The 12,877-nt window shown below is 38.4% G+C and overlaps 2 protein-coding genes across 5 annotated transcripts; one reads left to right on the top strand and one right to left on the bottom strand.

Moving 5' to 3' along the window:
• The first annotated feature begins 1,028 nt into the window (after positions 1–1,028).
• Positions 1,029–8,948, top strand: LOC125203499 (ubinuclein-1-like). 4 transcript variants are annotated; one of them, XM_048101855.1, is made up of 13 exons: positions 1,374–1,511; positions 1,627–1,718; positions 2,213–2,305; positions 2,438–2,532; positions 3,372–3,930; positions 4,036–4,114; positions 4,206–4,315; positions 4,630–4,716; positions 7,096–7,221; positions 7,463–7,597; positions 7,784–7,831; positions 8,080–8,178; positions 8,408–8,948. In XM_048101855.1, exons 3-13 carry the CDS (start codon positions 2,249–2,251, stop codon positions 8,780–8,782), a joined length of 1,770 nt encoding a protein of 589 aa, XP_047957812.1. In that variant the 5' UTR covers positions 1,374–1,511; positions 1,627–1,718; positions 2,213–2,248; the 3' UTR covers positions 8,783–8,948. The 4 variants fall into 4 exon arrangements, with proteins under 4 accessions (XP_047957810.1, XP_047957811.1, XP_047957809.1 ...); XM_048101853.1 differs by lacking the exon at positions 1,627–1,718 and having other exon boundaries at positions 1,029–1,511; positions 2,438–2,514; XM_048101854.1 differs by lacking the exon at positions 1,627–1,718 and having other exon boundaries at positions 1,029–1,511; positions 7,096–7,194.
• A 222-nt stretch (positions 8,949–9,170) lies between these two features.
• On the bottom strand, positions 9,171–11,926 carry LOC125208175 (eukaryotic translation initiation factor 3 subunit I-like). The gene is made up of 8 exons (XM_048107757.1): positions 11,560–11,926; positions 10,844–11,059; positions 10,416–10,543; positions 10,212–10,331; positions 10,028–10,117; positions 9,641–9,727; positions 9,471–9,550; positions 9,171–9,364 (listed from the first exon to the last, which is right to left on the bottom strand). Exons 1-8 carry the CDS (start codon positions 11,741–11,743, stop codon positions 9,289–9,291), a joined length of 981 nt encoding a protein of 326 aa, XP_047963714.1. The 5' UTR covers positions 11,744–11,926; the 3' UTR covers positions 9,171–9,288.
• Positions 11,927–12,877: the final 951 nt, after the last annotated feature.

The raw sequence follows: 12,877 nt of genomic DNA, 5'->3' as shown, positions 1-12,877 counted from the left end.
AGAAATTTTCAAAGGCAATGCCGTTGGCCAATTGCAGGGCAACATGTCAGTGTGCTATTCGGAACGGCGGTGCTCGTTGGCAAGAGCACGGTACTCGCCGCGCCGACGGCACGGTGGTTGTTCATCCGACAAGCACCGCCACGGATGCTCTTAGAGATGTCAATCCAACCCGAAATCCGTGGGTAGACCCAAATAGCCCGGTAAAATTAGTGGGTAGGGCTGTAATTTTGTAACACAAATACAAAACGGGCTAAACGGGTTAGTCTATTAGTGTTGGAGGTGGTTGCCTATGACTAATTATCTCATGATCATATCGATAAGGATCACCTACGACAAATCCTGATTCATCTCCTAATATACACTCACAAACATAATAAATGATAGTGGGGTCCATCACTTATGTTTGTGAGTGTGTATTAGGAGATGGATCAGAATTTGCCGTAGGTGATCCTCTCCGAAAATCGGAGCGGATCACCTATGTCAAACCCTAAAACATTTTCTACTCCACACTCACAACAAAATAAAATAATCTTAAAAATATGAGCAATTTTAATAATGATGGCGATGGGTCCATTTTATTTTATTGAGAGTGTAGAGAGAAAATGGTTTAGGTTTTGACATAGATAATTCGCTCCGATCAAAAATAGATGAATAGAGGGTAAGAAAATGAATCTCTAAAATAATTTGGGAAGAATATGAAATATAGAGAAGTTTTGGGCCTCCGACACGTTATTTAATCCTCCCTTTATTCCTCGTATGACGTTTCAATATATAGCTGTCGGTAATCGGAAGGGACCTCCTACTCCACTTTCTCTACTCCATTCCTAATTCACATCTCACAACTTAATAAAATAATCTTAAAACATGTAAGTGATGGTAGGATACTAGGATTATTTTATTAACTCGTGAGTGTGGATTATGAATGAAGTAGAGAAAGTTGTGTAGGAGATCCGTTCCGAAAGACCGTTTCAAGTCAAATAAAAATAATTAAAATTAAAACAAAAATCAAAAGAAAAATTAAAATTTAATTTCCCTCTTTCTCACTCACTCTCTGATCAGCTCAAATGTAGGGCTTTTTCCTTCAAAATTCCCCCAATTTCGTTACCACCCTAGCCCCAAAGCCCTGTCAATTCCAATAACCGAGCACGAAATTGATGGCGAGAGGCGCAGAATCCGTCGGGCCCGAAAATGGGCCCGGTTCGAAACCGGCGCCGTCGATGGAGGCCGGCGGCGGCCGGGTGAGGTTCAGGGTAGACCTGAATCCCGGTGAGACCACAATTGTCTCGTGGAGAAAGCTTCTCAAGGAAGCCAATTTGAGTGAGCCAGAAGGGCCCGGCCCGTCGGGTTCGGGCCCGCATGTTGAAGCCCGCGGTGGCGCCGTTTCGGAGCAGCTCCATCCGCCGCCTCATTCGGAGGCTTGTCGTGCGAAGGAAACGGCGGAGAATGAATCGAAGGAGTCACAGGCGAACCGATTGAGCAACGTGATTGAGAGAATTGAGAGAATGTATGCCGTAAGTTGGACGAGAACTGGTGACTTTTTTTTTAATTACGGGCTTGTTGGATTTTGATTGAGCGTTTGGATTCATTGATGTGTTCGTTTCGGTAAATGTTTCCTTTTTTTGGAAGGATTTATGGCGGGAATTTTGCATGCAGCGCTGTTCTTGTTGATTTAGTGAAGCTCAGTGGAAAATTCTTTGCATGTTGGTTTATTTTGTTAGGTAATTAAATTTTGAGGAGCAGTTATGTCAGAGCTGGTCTTAAAGAGTATTCTTTTGTTGAACTGAGCGTATGAACTCGTTATTTTATTATATCTTAGTTTCTTAATTTTTTTTCTATAATATTCATTTTCTATTGAGATTCAAGTAAGATCACATGTTTGCGGTAGACCTAGCTTTCATTAACTCTGTGTTTTGGAAAATTGTTTGTGAATTTATAGCCTATATTTAGTTTGATGGTTTATTAATACGTTTTGAGCTTCCATTTAACAGTGGAGTAATTTATTGTTCTTTTTCTATTGGGCTTTGAGTAAGAGCACATGTTTGTGCTTGACCTAGCTTTCATTTAACAGTGTGGTTTGGAAAATTGTTCGTGAACTCACAGCCTAGATTTAATTTGATGGTTGATTACTATGTTTTGGCTTGGATACTAAGTCTCATTTCTGAACTGGGTACGATTTTGTTTTGTGTGTGTGGATGTGTGGTGGAACATGCAGGGTAGCAGCGATGAGGAGGATCTCGTTCTTGATAACATGCCTGATGACGATGAGTATGACACCGATGATTCTTTCATTGATGATACTGAGTTGGTGGGCACTGTTCTGTCATCAAGTTCCCTTATTTTTGATTTTTCTATGCAACTTTATTTTCTTTTTCCCCAAAATATTGATACTCAGGTGGTTAGCTTACTATAGCTTGATATTTCATGGTTGTTTATGCAGGATGACTACTTCCAGGTTGATAGGTCTGCTACTAAACATGATGGTTTTTTTGTTAACCGTGGGAAGTTGGAACGCATGTACGTATATATTAATTTGTACGTATTTGATTTAGTCTGTTTACTGCAACCTAATCTGCCTCTTAGCATTGTTTGATTAGACCAGCATGAACCTTTTTTACTTTAGATATTTCAAATTTCGACAAACAGAAAAAAGAAGGAAGAACTATTTTAGATTAATTTAATACTCCCTCCGTCCCGGATTAGGAGTCCTATTTAGTTATGGCACGAGTTTTAAGAAATGTAAAGAAAAGTGGGTTGAATAAGTTAGTGGTATATGAGTCCCACTTGTATATATAATTTTATAACAAAATGTGAGTGAAATAAGTTTGTGGAATGTGGGGCCTACTTACCATTTATGGTAAAAGTGAACTAGGACTCTTATTGTGGGATGGACCGAAATGGCAAAATAGGACTCTTATTGTGGGACGGAGGGAGTACATATAATAGTAATTTTAGTTTTCAATCAGATCCAAGTCATATAAAACTCTCAATTTTTTTGAATGCTACTAAGCCAAGCGTTACAATTGTTTGGAATGCAACACTTAAGATTATTGTAACTGGGTTTGTGGTGGTCCAACCTTTTCTATTATTCTTAACTGTTGACTGTTGCTATTAATTTATGAAAAAGCTTAGTGTTAAAAATTTAAAATCCTTGAATGCATTGTTCTAACGCTCTGTCGCATTGTCACTTAATTTTTGTTTTTCAGTGCTATTTTGTTGGATGGTTCACCAACTATGACTTTGATACTTCTGGTTTCACCTTATGCGAAACACATACATCCTATTTTAGGGCTTACCTTTGCAATATGCTCATCTTTGTAACATGATATGAAGGTATTTCAGTCCTACTTATGCTGCTGTAACTATTATTGCAGTGAACTTTCCTTATCCCCGGACAAGCAGCCAAAAAAGAGGAGAAGGAAAGATTTGGCCCAAGGTGGTGGGAGTGATGATGGACATAACCAGCATAAAGTTATGAAAATGGGATCTAAAGGAAAGAAAGCATCATCATCCATTCCAAGAAGTTCAACTAGTCCGATTTACAAGGAGGCTATATCCAATGTAGATATGCTATATTCTCAAGCTAATCCTACTGAAGTTTCAACAAAGAAGGCAACAGATATCCAAGTTGCTATAGATCCTTCAAGATTGCAGAATGATGGTGCTGTAAGCCAGGATATGTATAAGGATCGACGAAAACCAGGAGTTAACCCATCAGAGAAGCATACTAGCAAATCCAAAGAGAGTGAACTTCAGAATATCTCAACTCAAAGGTCAAATGATAAAACTTCACATGTAAGAAAATCTCAATCTGGAAAGCAACTAGATGATGTTGATGGTCTGGATATGTCGATTCAAAAAAAAGAGAAAGGTGCACTTGTAGAAAGACCCGATCTTAATGTTGTCGCAATTAGAGCTTCCTTGTCAGCGCCAGTGAGTAACTTCTTTGTTCATCCTTGGAGGAAGTTTATTTACTTATGAAGTTTATTTATCCTTTCACTTAGATATTATCACTTACAGAAGGAATCTCTTGTGCAGAGAAAGGAAGGTTCTAGTGTTAGACCAAAAAATACTCTTGAGAAGGCCTTTAGGGAGTTGGAGAAGACAGTTGCACAATGTATCTCAGGACTTGTATTACATCATATTTTATGTCTCTTATTATAGTGTTATTCATGCATAGTTATTACTCCATGTTTTTGCATAAACAGTTAGACCGCCTTCGACGGATGCTCAGGATCCTATCAATCAATCTCAGCTGGGCAAAAAGAGATTGCCTTCGGAAATAAAGCTGAAGCTTTCAAACGTTGCTAAAATAGCGGTACTCAAAAGCGATTGAATTGTTTCATCTTTGTTATAGAGCTAACTGATACTCCTTTAATCCCAATATCCTTGGCTTGCTTGTATTCCCTTTTGACATACTCAAAAATCTTTAAATAATATATATATTACTCACACACCTTTGCACCAATTTTCAACTCTCCCTGATACTCGTGCCCAAATGTTTTATGCCATGAATATTGGGAGTCTGGGACGGATGGGATGTAGGGCGTATGATTTATAATCCAGTGGTCTATGCTTGATTGGTCGCTTTTCCAGAATAAGTTAAGATTGCGTCCTTTATGGTTACTGCAGGCATCCTGCTATGGACGGATTCCAAAGGATGTGATCAACCGTCTGATGAGCATTCTGGGCCACTTGATGCAGATTACCACACTGAAGGTATTTTCCTCTTTAAGACCAAGAATTTACACTTTAAGGCCATAATGTCTGATTTAAGCACCTTCGGCTAATCCTATGGTTGTAATATCTGTTCAAAATTAGATTCTTTTGCTACAAATTGTCTGGAATTGTCTCTTCGAAGAATCTGGTTGGTCTTCATCAGATTGTTGTCATTGGGAATCCCGTCCTAAATTTATTACTCCCTCCGTCCCAAGGTATTAGACCAACTTTCCTTTTTGGGATGTCCCAACATATTAGACTCGTTTCCTTTTTTAGCAAAAAGCATCTATCTTATTTTATTCTCCACCTACTTTTTTCTCTCTTCTCTCTCCTACTTTTTCCCTCTCTCATACTTTACTCTCTCCACTTTAACTATTTAAATATCAATTCCTTAAATCATGTGCCCAAAAGAAGTGAGTCTAGTACTCCGGGACGGAGGGAGTATTTTTTAATACAGTTCGACATGTTATTTGGTTGATAGCTGTATATATGTTTTTGTATCGTGTTGATGACCTAGATTATATACTTGCTATATAGTTTGGTCCCATTATGTCATATTATTATACTTACTCCATCTCCATTTGTATATTCTGCTGTTAACATTTTTTTTGTGATGACATGACAGAAGTATGTTATAGAATATGTCAAGGGGGACAGCTATGTCTTGGCTGAGAGAAATGCAAAATGTTAAAGACATGTATTCCAAATGAAACACCTCTTCTGAGATGCATGGCTTTGAAATATTTGTTGTGGAGTTAATTTCTTTAGTCCAACAACTGATGCACTTTAACTTCTGGGAATAATTTTTCCTAAATTTTATCAACTTAGCTTAATTCCTCAAGTAACAAACCAAGGGAATTGTGAAGTTCACTGGAAGAGTCTAATAATGGCTTGCCTAAATAGTAAATTCAGATGTTTATGAGTGCGTACTGGAGACGCTAATTACCTCATCTGGATGATGTTATAAGCAATTTCGAAAGATCAGCCTGATTGAGCTTAGTGAATTTTATTTCTGTAATTAGAAAATCATTCTCTTTACAAGCCTTTAGGGGATTTAATGGAGTCGAGTATCCTAATCAGAACCATCAGTTGAAATCTAATTGAAGTTATTCTTTATCCGACTCTTATTTTGTTTCCTTTGTTAAAATTTTTATACATACTCTAGTAGTATGTGGTAATATAATCAAGAATCTCAAGTGGAGAAATTGAATGAAGCCAACCATCCAAAGTATGGTAGAATGTTCCAAAGAAGGATAACAATGCTATAGTTGAAACTACACTGGAGATACATATCCAAAGTATGGTTAGGAAAGTAAGCTGTCCATTTATTTTTAATTTATGTACATACCTAGAGTATATCGATTAATTAACTTAAGTAATAGGGTCAAAATTATTGAGTGGAGTACTTCATGAAACAGGTAGAAGAAAATTTAGATGCCCATGCTCATTGTAAGTTTGTACAATTCAAGCTTCCTAAGTCGGTAGATTATTTATGCTCGTGGTTCTCCAGTTTTTGTATCTAAGATGTGTAGAAACTCAGCTTTTGGTTGCGGCATATCTATAGTAGTAAGTTCGTATATATTTTAAAAAACATATGGTAATTTATGGCATACAAGTCAATCGGATGTCTTTTAATGAGGAAACGCTCAATGTGAGTAGTAGCGATCACGAGTAGGATCCTACATTTTTTCGCCCCTGAAGGTCTATTCCATGCTACACGTGGTGGACTCTACTGGCTGCTTTTTATTTGCTTTGATTTTACACGCATTTGTGTATATCTATTTGAAAAGATCTGTGGTTGATATACCATCTGATGTAGCATCTTTAAGATCATCATCTGAACCACAATATAAAATCATTAACGGGGAATACGATGATGCCTTAATGATGGTACTTTACTTGAAATCTTATACTAGCAGGCTGATTAATGGTCTGTGCTTTTTTAGTATAGGCGGTTATGTAGGGGAATATATTTCCAATATATTTATTTTTTTTATCATTATTCTTACCACCTTTCCTCTTCAACCAAACTTTAATGGTAATTTGTCTTCACATGTATTCGTCCAAATACGTATTTTCCAATACATCTGCCCTGCTAATAAAGACCGTTGAGTATATTTTATGCTGTCTTTGTTTGCTTTCCATTATTTTTTTCTTTTACTTTTTTTTATTGTCTGATATACTTTTTCTCCATACTGTTTTATTGCTTTCTCAATTTGTTAGGGAGTAACAGTTACAACCTTCTTTTTAGGAAATACTTTCATGTTTCTTGACTATTTTATTATTATTGATTGGCATTATTAGCCTTGAATACCATGTGATCGTAAGAGTGATTACCTTGCTAATACTGATTCATTACTAACCATATTTTATTGGCAGAGAAATCTTAGGGCCATGGCTAATATGGGATTATCCGCTAAACAAGAGAAGGATGTTCAAATACTGAAGATGAAACAAGAAGTTACTGATATGGTTAAGGTGCGGACTGCGCGCATGAAATCAAAAGTATGCCGTACATTAAATAATTCGGTTTCCAGTAGCTTTATTGGATTACATTGCCATTATCAATTACGGAGTATAATGTTCTTTTCGTCCCAAGATGACTTCCCTGCCAGTACATAATTCAAATGTTTTTCAATCCTCAAACGTTACCTCGCTAACTGCCAAGGAATCTTGTTCATGAGTGAGGATTTGGTTTATGTGATAATATCTATTCTAATACCCAACTTTTTTACTTGCGTCGTAGCTTGAACAGCATGCTGCAAATTCAGATGATTTTCAGGAAATCGGTCCAGACGAGAGAGAAGCTTTGAAACACAAATACAGCATGGACGATGTGTTGGAAAATAAGATTTGTGAGTTATATGACCTTTATGTTGAGGTATGTACCAGATTTCTGTAGTTCAAGCAAACAGTTGACCCCTCCCCCCCCCCTCCCTCCCACACATACAAAAAAAAAAGCAAATGAAGAAGGATGAGGGACAAAGGAAAAATACTGATCCCAAAACAAATAGTACTAGTAGTAAATAATTTTCATATCTAATTGATACTTCGCTTTTCATCTCAGAGACTAGAAGATGATTCAGGTCCTCCAGTCAGAAAGCTATATGAAGAGGTAATTGAACTGCTGATGTAATGAGAAGTTGAACTTCATGACCTAGTGTTCGTGCATAGAATTCTGACTTTTGTGGTGGTTATTTGCTTTCATGTTGTCTTTTTCACGTGTGGGGATTCTGGACAGTTTTCGCTCAATTTATTCAATTGTCATTTTCTCCTCATGCATGCTCGGAGATCAGTTAGTTATTATGGGGGATTATAGCTATATATGACTTCTGTTATTTGATATGACTCGTTGCAATGCAGCTTGCTCTGTTATGGCCCAGTGGCTTCATGAGCACTGATAGAATTAAACGTGCTATATACAGAGCTAAAGACAGGAAAGGACTTTACAACTTCCGGAAGGTAGTATGTGTTTTACATTCTTTTCGACTACAATGTGTTTCTTGTTCCAGCATAAATGATATCAGAGGGCTTTTTGACGAGTACCCTTTAAGCCTCGTCATATTCTGTCAGATGAAATTTGAATGATTTTGCTAAATGCCATCAAGTTTAAAACCATAATTAAGTGCAGGGATTTATATAGGTCTTTGTAGTCTGCTAACCGTCATCTTGGTTTCATTTCTTGGCTTAGGATCGAGAGAAAATCAAGAAGAAAAAGGATTCAGTGCCGAAAGCACAGGATGCCTCTAATGGTACACTGGCAATGAATTCTCACGAGAAATTATTGCCTCGTGATCGTGGTTCTAAATTGGCAAGTAGTTCAGCTCCCAGTGCTGCTCGTGGGCCTCTTACCACTGCAAACGGCTCCAATCCGGGCAGCAACCCGAAGCAGGAAAAATCAAAGAAGTTGATCTCCAGCAGCAACCCAGATCACGCTGAAGCAAAGCTGTCAAGTTTGCTACCGAAAAAGAAAGTCAAGCAGAAGCCCAGTGCCGAGGTGGCTGAAGCCAAGCTTCACCTCCAGAAGCTGGAGATTTCCCAAGGCGGAGGAACGACACAAACTTGATAACCATTTGGATTTTGCTTAACTTCGCAAAGCATTGCACTAGGTAATAGTATTTCAAGTTATTAGATTTTTTTGTTTGTTTACCAAGGTTTGTAATAATTTCTGTAATTATTGCAACCGAACTACAGTTTCAGAGGATGTTATTAGGAGTTAGATTATTCTGTTCCGTCTATGTGCATATAAACATTGATTCTCAATCCAAAATCCAAATCCATTTATGCACATAAGCCATCACCTAAGGCAAAATGTACAACACAGCACAAGACATTGAGCAAGAATAGTTAAGATTTTAACTGACACAGTAATATTTAAATCAGTAATTCATCTTTGTTAAACCAATTAGGGAATTATTAGGTCAACAATGATTTAATATTAAGTCTCTCAAAAGTAGGTCAAACTACCCGGATAATATAATAAATTTGGTGATTGATCTATACAAAATTGAATGTTCCAAAATTCATCACAACATGATGGTACTAAATTGAAGTTGACCAAACACTTCTTGTTCAGATCTTGATATTGAAGTAATCCGGATCAAAGTGGTGCAACCTTACATATCCATCTTCCCCTCCGCTTGAGAAACTACATGAGAAGGAAAAATTCATCATATCGAAACTCACAACTTATATTCATGTGAACTGTTTGATGAGAAGGCACGAGATGTGCAGGTACAGGGAAAAAATCTCACCTCCTGCCATCCGGATTGAATGCAAGGGCATTGATAGGCCCAAAATGGCCTTTAACACCGCCTATTTCTTCGGTGAGGATCTGTAGACGGGAGAGCGAGAAATCATTGACAAGCTCTCATCTTATCAGTGCAAATTACATTTTGAATGTCATGTAGCATCATGAGTTTACCTTGTCGTAGAATTTGGCTTCAAATTTTCCAGCACGATGATCAGTTGTTGTGACAGATGATGCATCCTGACCACCTCCAAGCACCACCTATAAATGCAACCAAAGTCCGGACAGAAAACATATATGTTACTAATATATGAAAATGAGCGCAAACATATTACACCATACGTGTTATGATGATGTGCATATAACATAATAAGATATCTACATCTCCATGGAATCCCAATACCTTTTCTTAAAACATTATATATATGCTGCATGACCAGTCATTATAGAATTAACAGCTGTTCCAAATGGACTACATGTCCAAACCCAAAACAGATACTACAAAAAATGGAGTGTGCAAAATAAAAAACAAGCAGATATATGCCTTCTTCCTACACTTACATGATCAAGAAGTGGAGACATTGCAACTGCATTTACAGGGCGCTCTGTCCCATAGGTTTTGATAAGTTTCAATGTTCTTGTATCCCAGAGCTGAAAGTTAAGGAGAAATGAGTCAACATGGGAGGACTGCAAAAATTACAGAGATATGAAGATGTCAAAAGACGTCCAGAAGAAACTGACAAACCTTTGCTGATTTATCCAAGGATCCAGTGAGAAAATGTGAACCATCTACTGACTTTGAAAGTGATGTAATAGCTTTTTTATGCCCTTCCTCTTTCTCAGACTCTTTTAGCAGCTTCCCAGTCTGCAATTCGGATGCAATAATGGTAGGAACAATTGATTTTGGAGATAAAACTTCATTTAGCACCAACACCAAAACAATACTAACCTCAGCATCCCACATGCGAACTACAGAATCTTCACCACCACTTATAATTGTCCTATTCAGGGGTCCCCAAACTGCTCTATTGATTCTTCCTTGTGGACCCTTAAGAGTAAGAATGGATTCTCCAGACTCTATGATACCAACCAAAAAATATGGACATCCATGATCCAACACCGATAAAGTGATATGAAATGAATATCTGAAGCTAACAAGTCTAGGAAAAAGTGCAAAACAAACATCAGCATGCAGATGAAGCATTCATTAGTTTCACAAATTTCAATCCTCAAAAACATTTAGTTTCCTCGAGACCTCAATACAAATTTTAAAAACTAAAGAAACTCATCAATCTTCACATGAACGCATACAGCTAAAAACTATATGTTGACCATAATTGCTCGATAAATGGACAATATATAATGCTAACAACTCACGATCTTCTGGGTCTCTTGCAATGCGCTTGATGTGGATAGCAGAGGGCAACCCCATGAAAGGATCCGTGGTTAAGACGGCAAGCTTATCACCAACAGCAAAATCAACAGACCTCGCTGGTGAATCAAAATTAAAAGTGAAAAGCGGAGTTCCCATTTGGACATCCCATATTTTTGCAGTCTGATCCGCACTCCCAGTTATAAGTCTCGTGGAGTCCCCTAAAACATAAAAATCATCCATCACAAGACTTCGAATACGCCAAAAAACGTCACCAAACAACGAACCACTAGTAGCATTACCATGCCACAAATTCACACAAAAACATTAAACATCGCTACAACTGGCAGCATACAGTTACATAAAGTCGAACAAATTGGAGAAACATAGCATAAAAACTCAAATCCGCTTCGATAATTGACAAGCATTGATCGAGCATTTCTTATTATGAATGAAAGCCAAAGGAAAAAGCGGTGGAGACTGGGTAAAGAAATGGAAATGAAAACGGCTTTAACATAAACCATCGAAACTAGCAACGCCGCAGAAAATATCAAAAACATAATACTCTATAAAAACCTCAAAACATGAATATACAGTAGCATAGATCCAAAAAATTCAACCTAAAATCTCATTTAAAAAAACTAAAATTCGGGCCATTACTAGCATGAATTTTATCAATTAAGCCTCACGGAATTCAATAGACGAAAAGCAAAGAAATTACTGGAGATATCGCAGGTCCAAACGGCGCCGTTGTGGCCGCGGTAGGTGCCGAGGCGCTCGCCGTTGTCGGCAAACCATACTGTGGGATTGTGATCCTTCGCGCAGGAGAAGAGGAGATCGCCTTCCCGATTGTACTTGAGAAACGTAAGCGGCCTCTCGTGCCCTTTCATCAAAATCGGCCTCATCTTTGATTCCTAGATTTCTTTTCACTCTCGCACCAAATAACAGCGAACTGCTTCGCGTAACAGTGAGCAGATCGTGTCAAACTTCCGGCGGCCGCAAAACCCTACCTCTGCGTCTGTGTTGCTGAATGCTGAGTGTTGGTTTGAGCTGCAAGGCTTTACCCGATCCGGTTTGATTTAATGTTATTTTCCTTTTCCTTTTTCTTGAAAATAGATATGCTATTCGGTTTTTCACTTAGGCGGTAATTATAATCTCAAAGTGACTATGATTTACTTAAATTTATTTTCATCTTATTTGGAGCACTCAACGGGGGCGGATGATGGCGATACGTTGTCTGGCACTGAAGATGGGCCGCTCGATCAATTGTTCGTGGACTATAAGTTGGACGATGTATCATCCGGCCTATCGTCCGCCCCATTGCAGAAGTTGGACGATAAGTCCGGATAATGCAACACATTTTTTTTTCTTATATATAAATATACCTCTTTTTCATTCATTTTTCACACCAATCTTTCTTTTCCCGACTCAATTCTCTATCAAAATGAATTCCAGCGACGACCTCACTACCACAAAGGGCGTTAATCAGGCCTTGACTCAGGCCATATTCGATTACGTGAATAGGGTCGTGGCCAATTGCTTGACCGAAATGGAGCGTGAGCGTGAACAGGCGGAGCAGGTCCCGAGGCCAATTCTTCGTTGGTCCTTTGTCCACAGCTTACATGACGAGACTCATCAACGTCTATTCACAGACTATTTTGCCGATGAAATGAGGCCTTAATGTGAATCTTAAGGATTCAAGATACATATGTTTGCCCCACCCGATGGATTTTCACCGCCGAAATGCGGCGAGATCTTTTTCTACGCATTGTTCACACGTTGGAGGTACGAGATACATGCTTCAAGTATTGGTCGGATGGCATCAGCAGTCCCAAACTGCCGCCGTTGCAGAAATGCACGGTTGCACTCCGTCAGTTGGCCTACGGCACCACGGCGGACATGTTCGACGAGTATCTTCATATCGGGGAGATAGGTGGCCGCAAGTGCTTGAAGAAAATTTGAAAGGGAATTGTAGAAGCTTTCTGCAACACATATTTGCAAGTACCTGATGAACTTACATGAGATGGTGCACGGGTTTT

Source organism: Salvia hispanica, chromosome 2 (assembly GCF_023119035.1).
Source record: "Salvia hispanica cultivar TCC Black 2014 chromosome 2, UniMelb_Shisp_WGS_1.0, whole genome shotgun sequence".
NCBI lineage: Eukaryota > Viridiplantae > Streptophyta > Magnoliopsida > Lamiales > Lamiaceae > Salvia > Salvia hispanica.
This window is presented reverse-complemented; position numbering and strand designations above follow the sequence as displayed.

What these genes read in the sequence shown, in the direction of transcription:
- LOC125208175 (XM_048107757.1), bottom strand. Translation starts at nt 11,743, where the DNA reads ATGAGGCCGATTTTGATGAAAGGGCACGAGAGGCCGCTTACGTTTCTC. An exon ending in TTCGCATGTGGGATGCTGAG is followed by an intron (nt 10,332 to 10,415) that starts GTTAGTATTGTT and finishes TCCGAATTGCAG; the next exon opens with ACTGGGAAGCTGCTAAAAGA. An exon ending in TTCAATCCGGATGGCAGGAG is followed by an intron (nt 9,365 to 9,470) that starts GTGAGATTTTTT and finishes CTTCTCATGTAG; the next exon opens with TTTCTCAAGCGGAGGGGAAG.
- LOC125203499 (XM_048101852.1), top strand. Translation starts at nt 1,155, where the DNA reads ATGGCGAGAGGCGCAGAATCCGTCGGGCCCGAAAATGGGCCCGGTTCG. An exon ending in TCATTGATGATACTGAGTTG is followed by an intron (nt 2,306 to 2,437) that starts GTGGGCACTGTT and finishes TTGTTTATGCAG; the next exon opens with GATGACTACTTCCAGGTTGA. An exon ending in CTGCGCGCATGAAATCAAAA is followed by an intron (nt 7,222 to 7,462) that starts GTATGCCGTACA and finishes CTTGCGTCGTAG; the next exon opens with CTTGAACAGCATGCTGCAAA.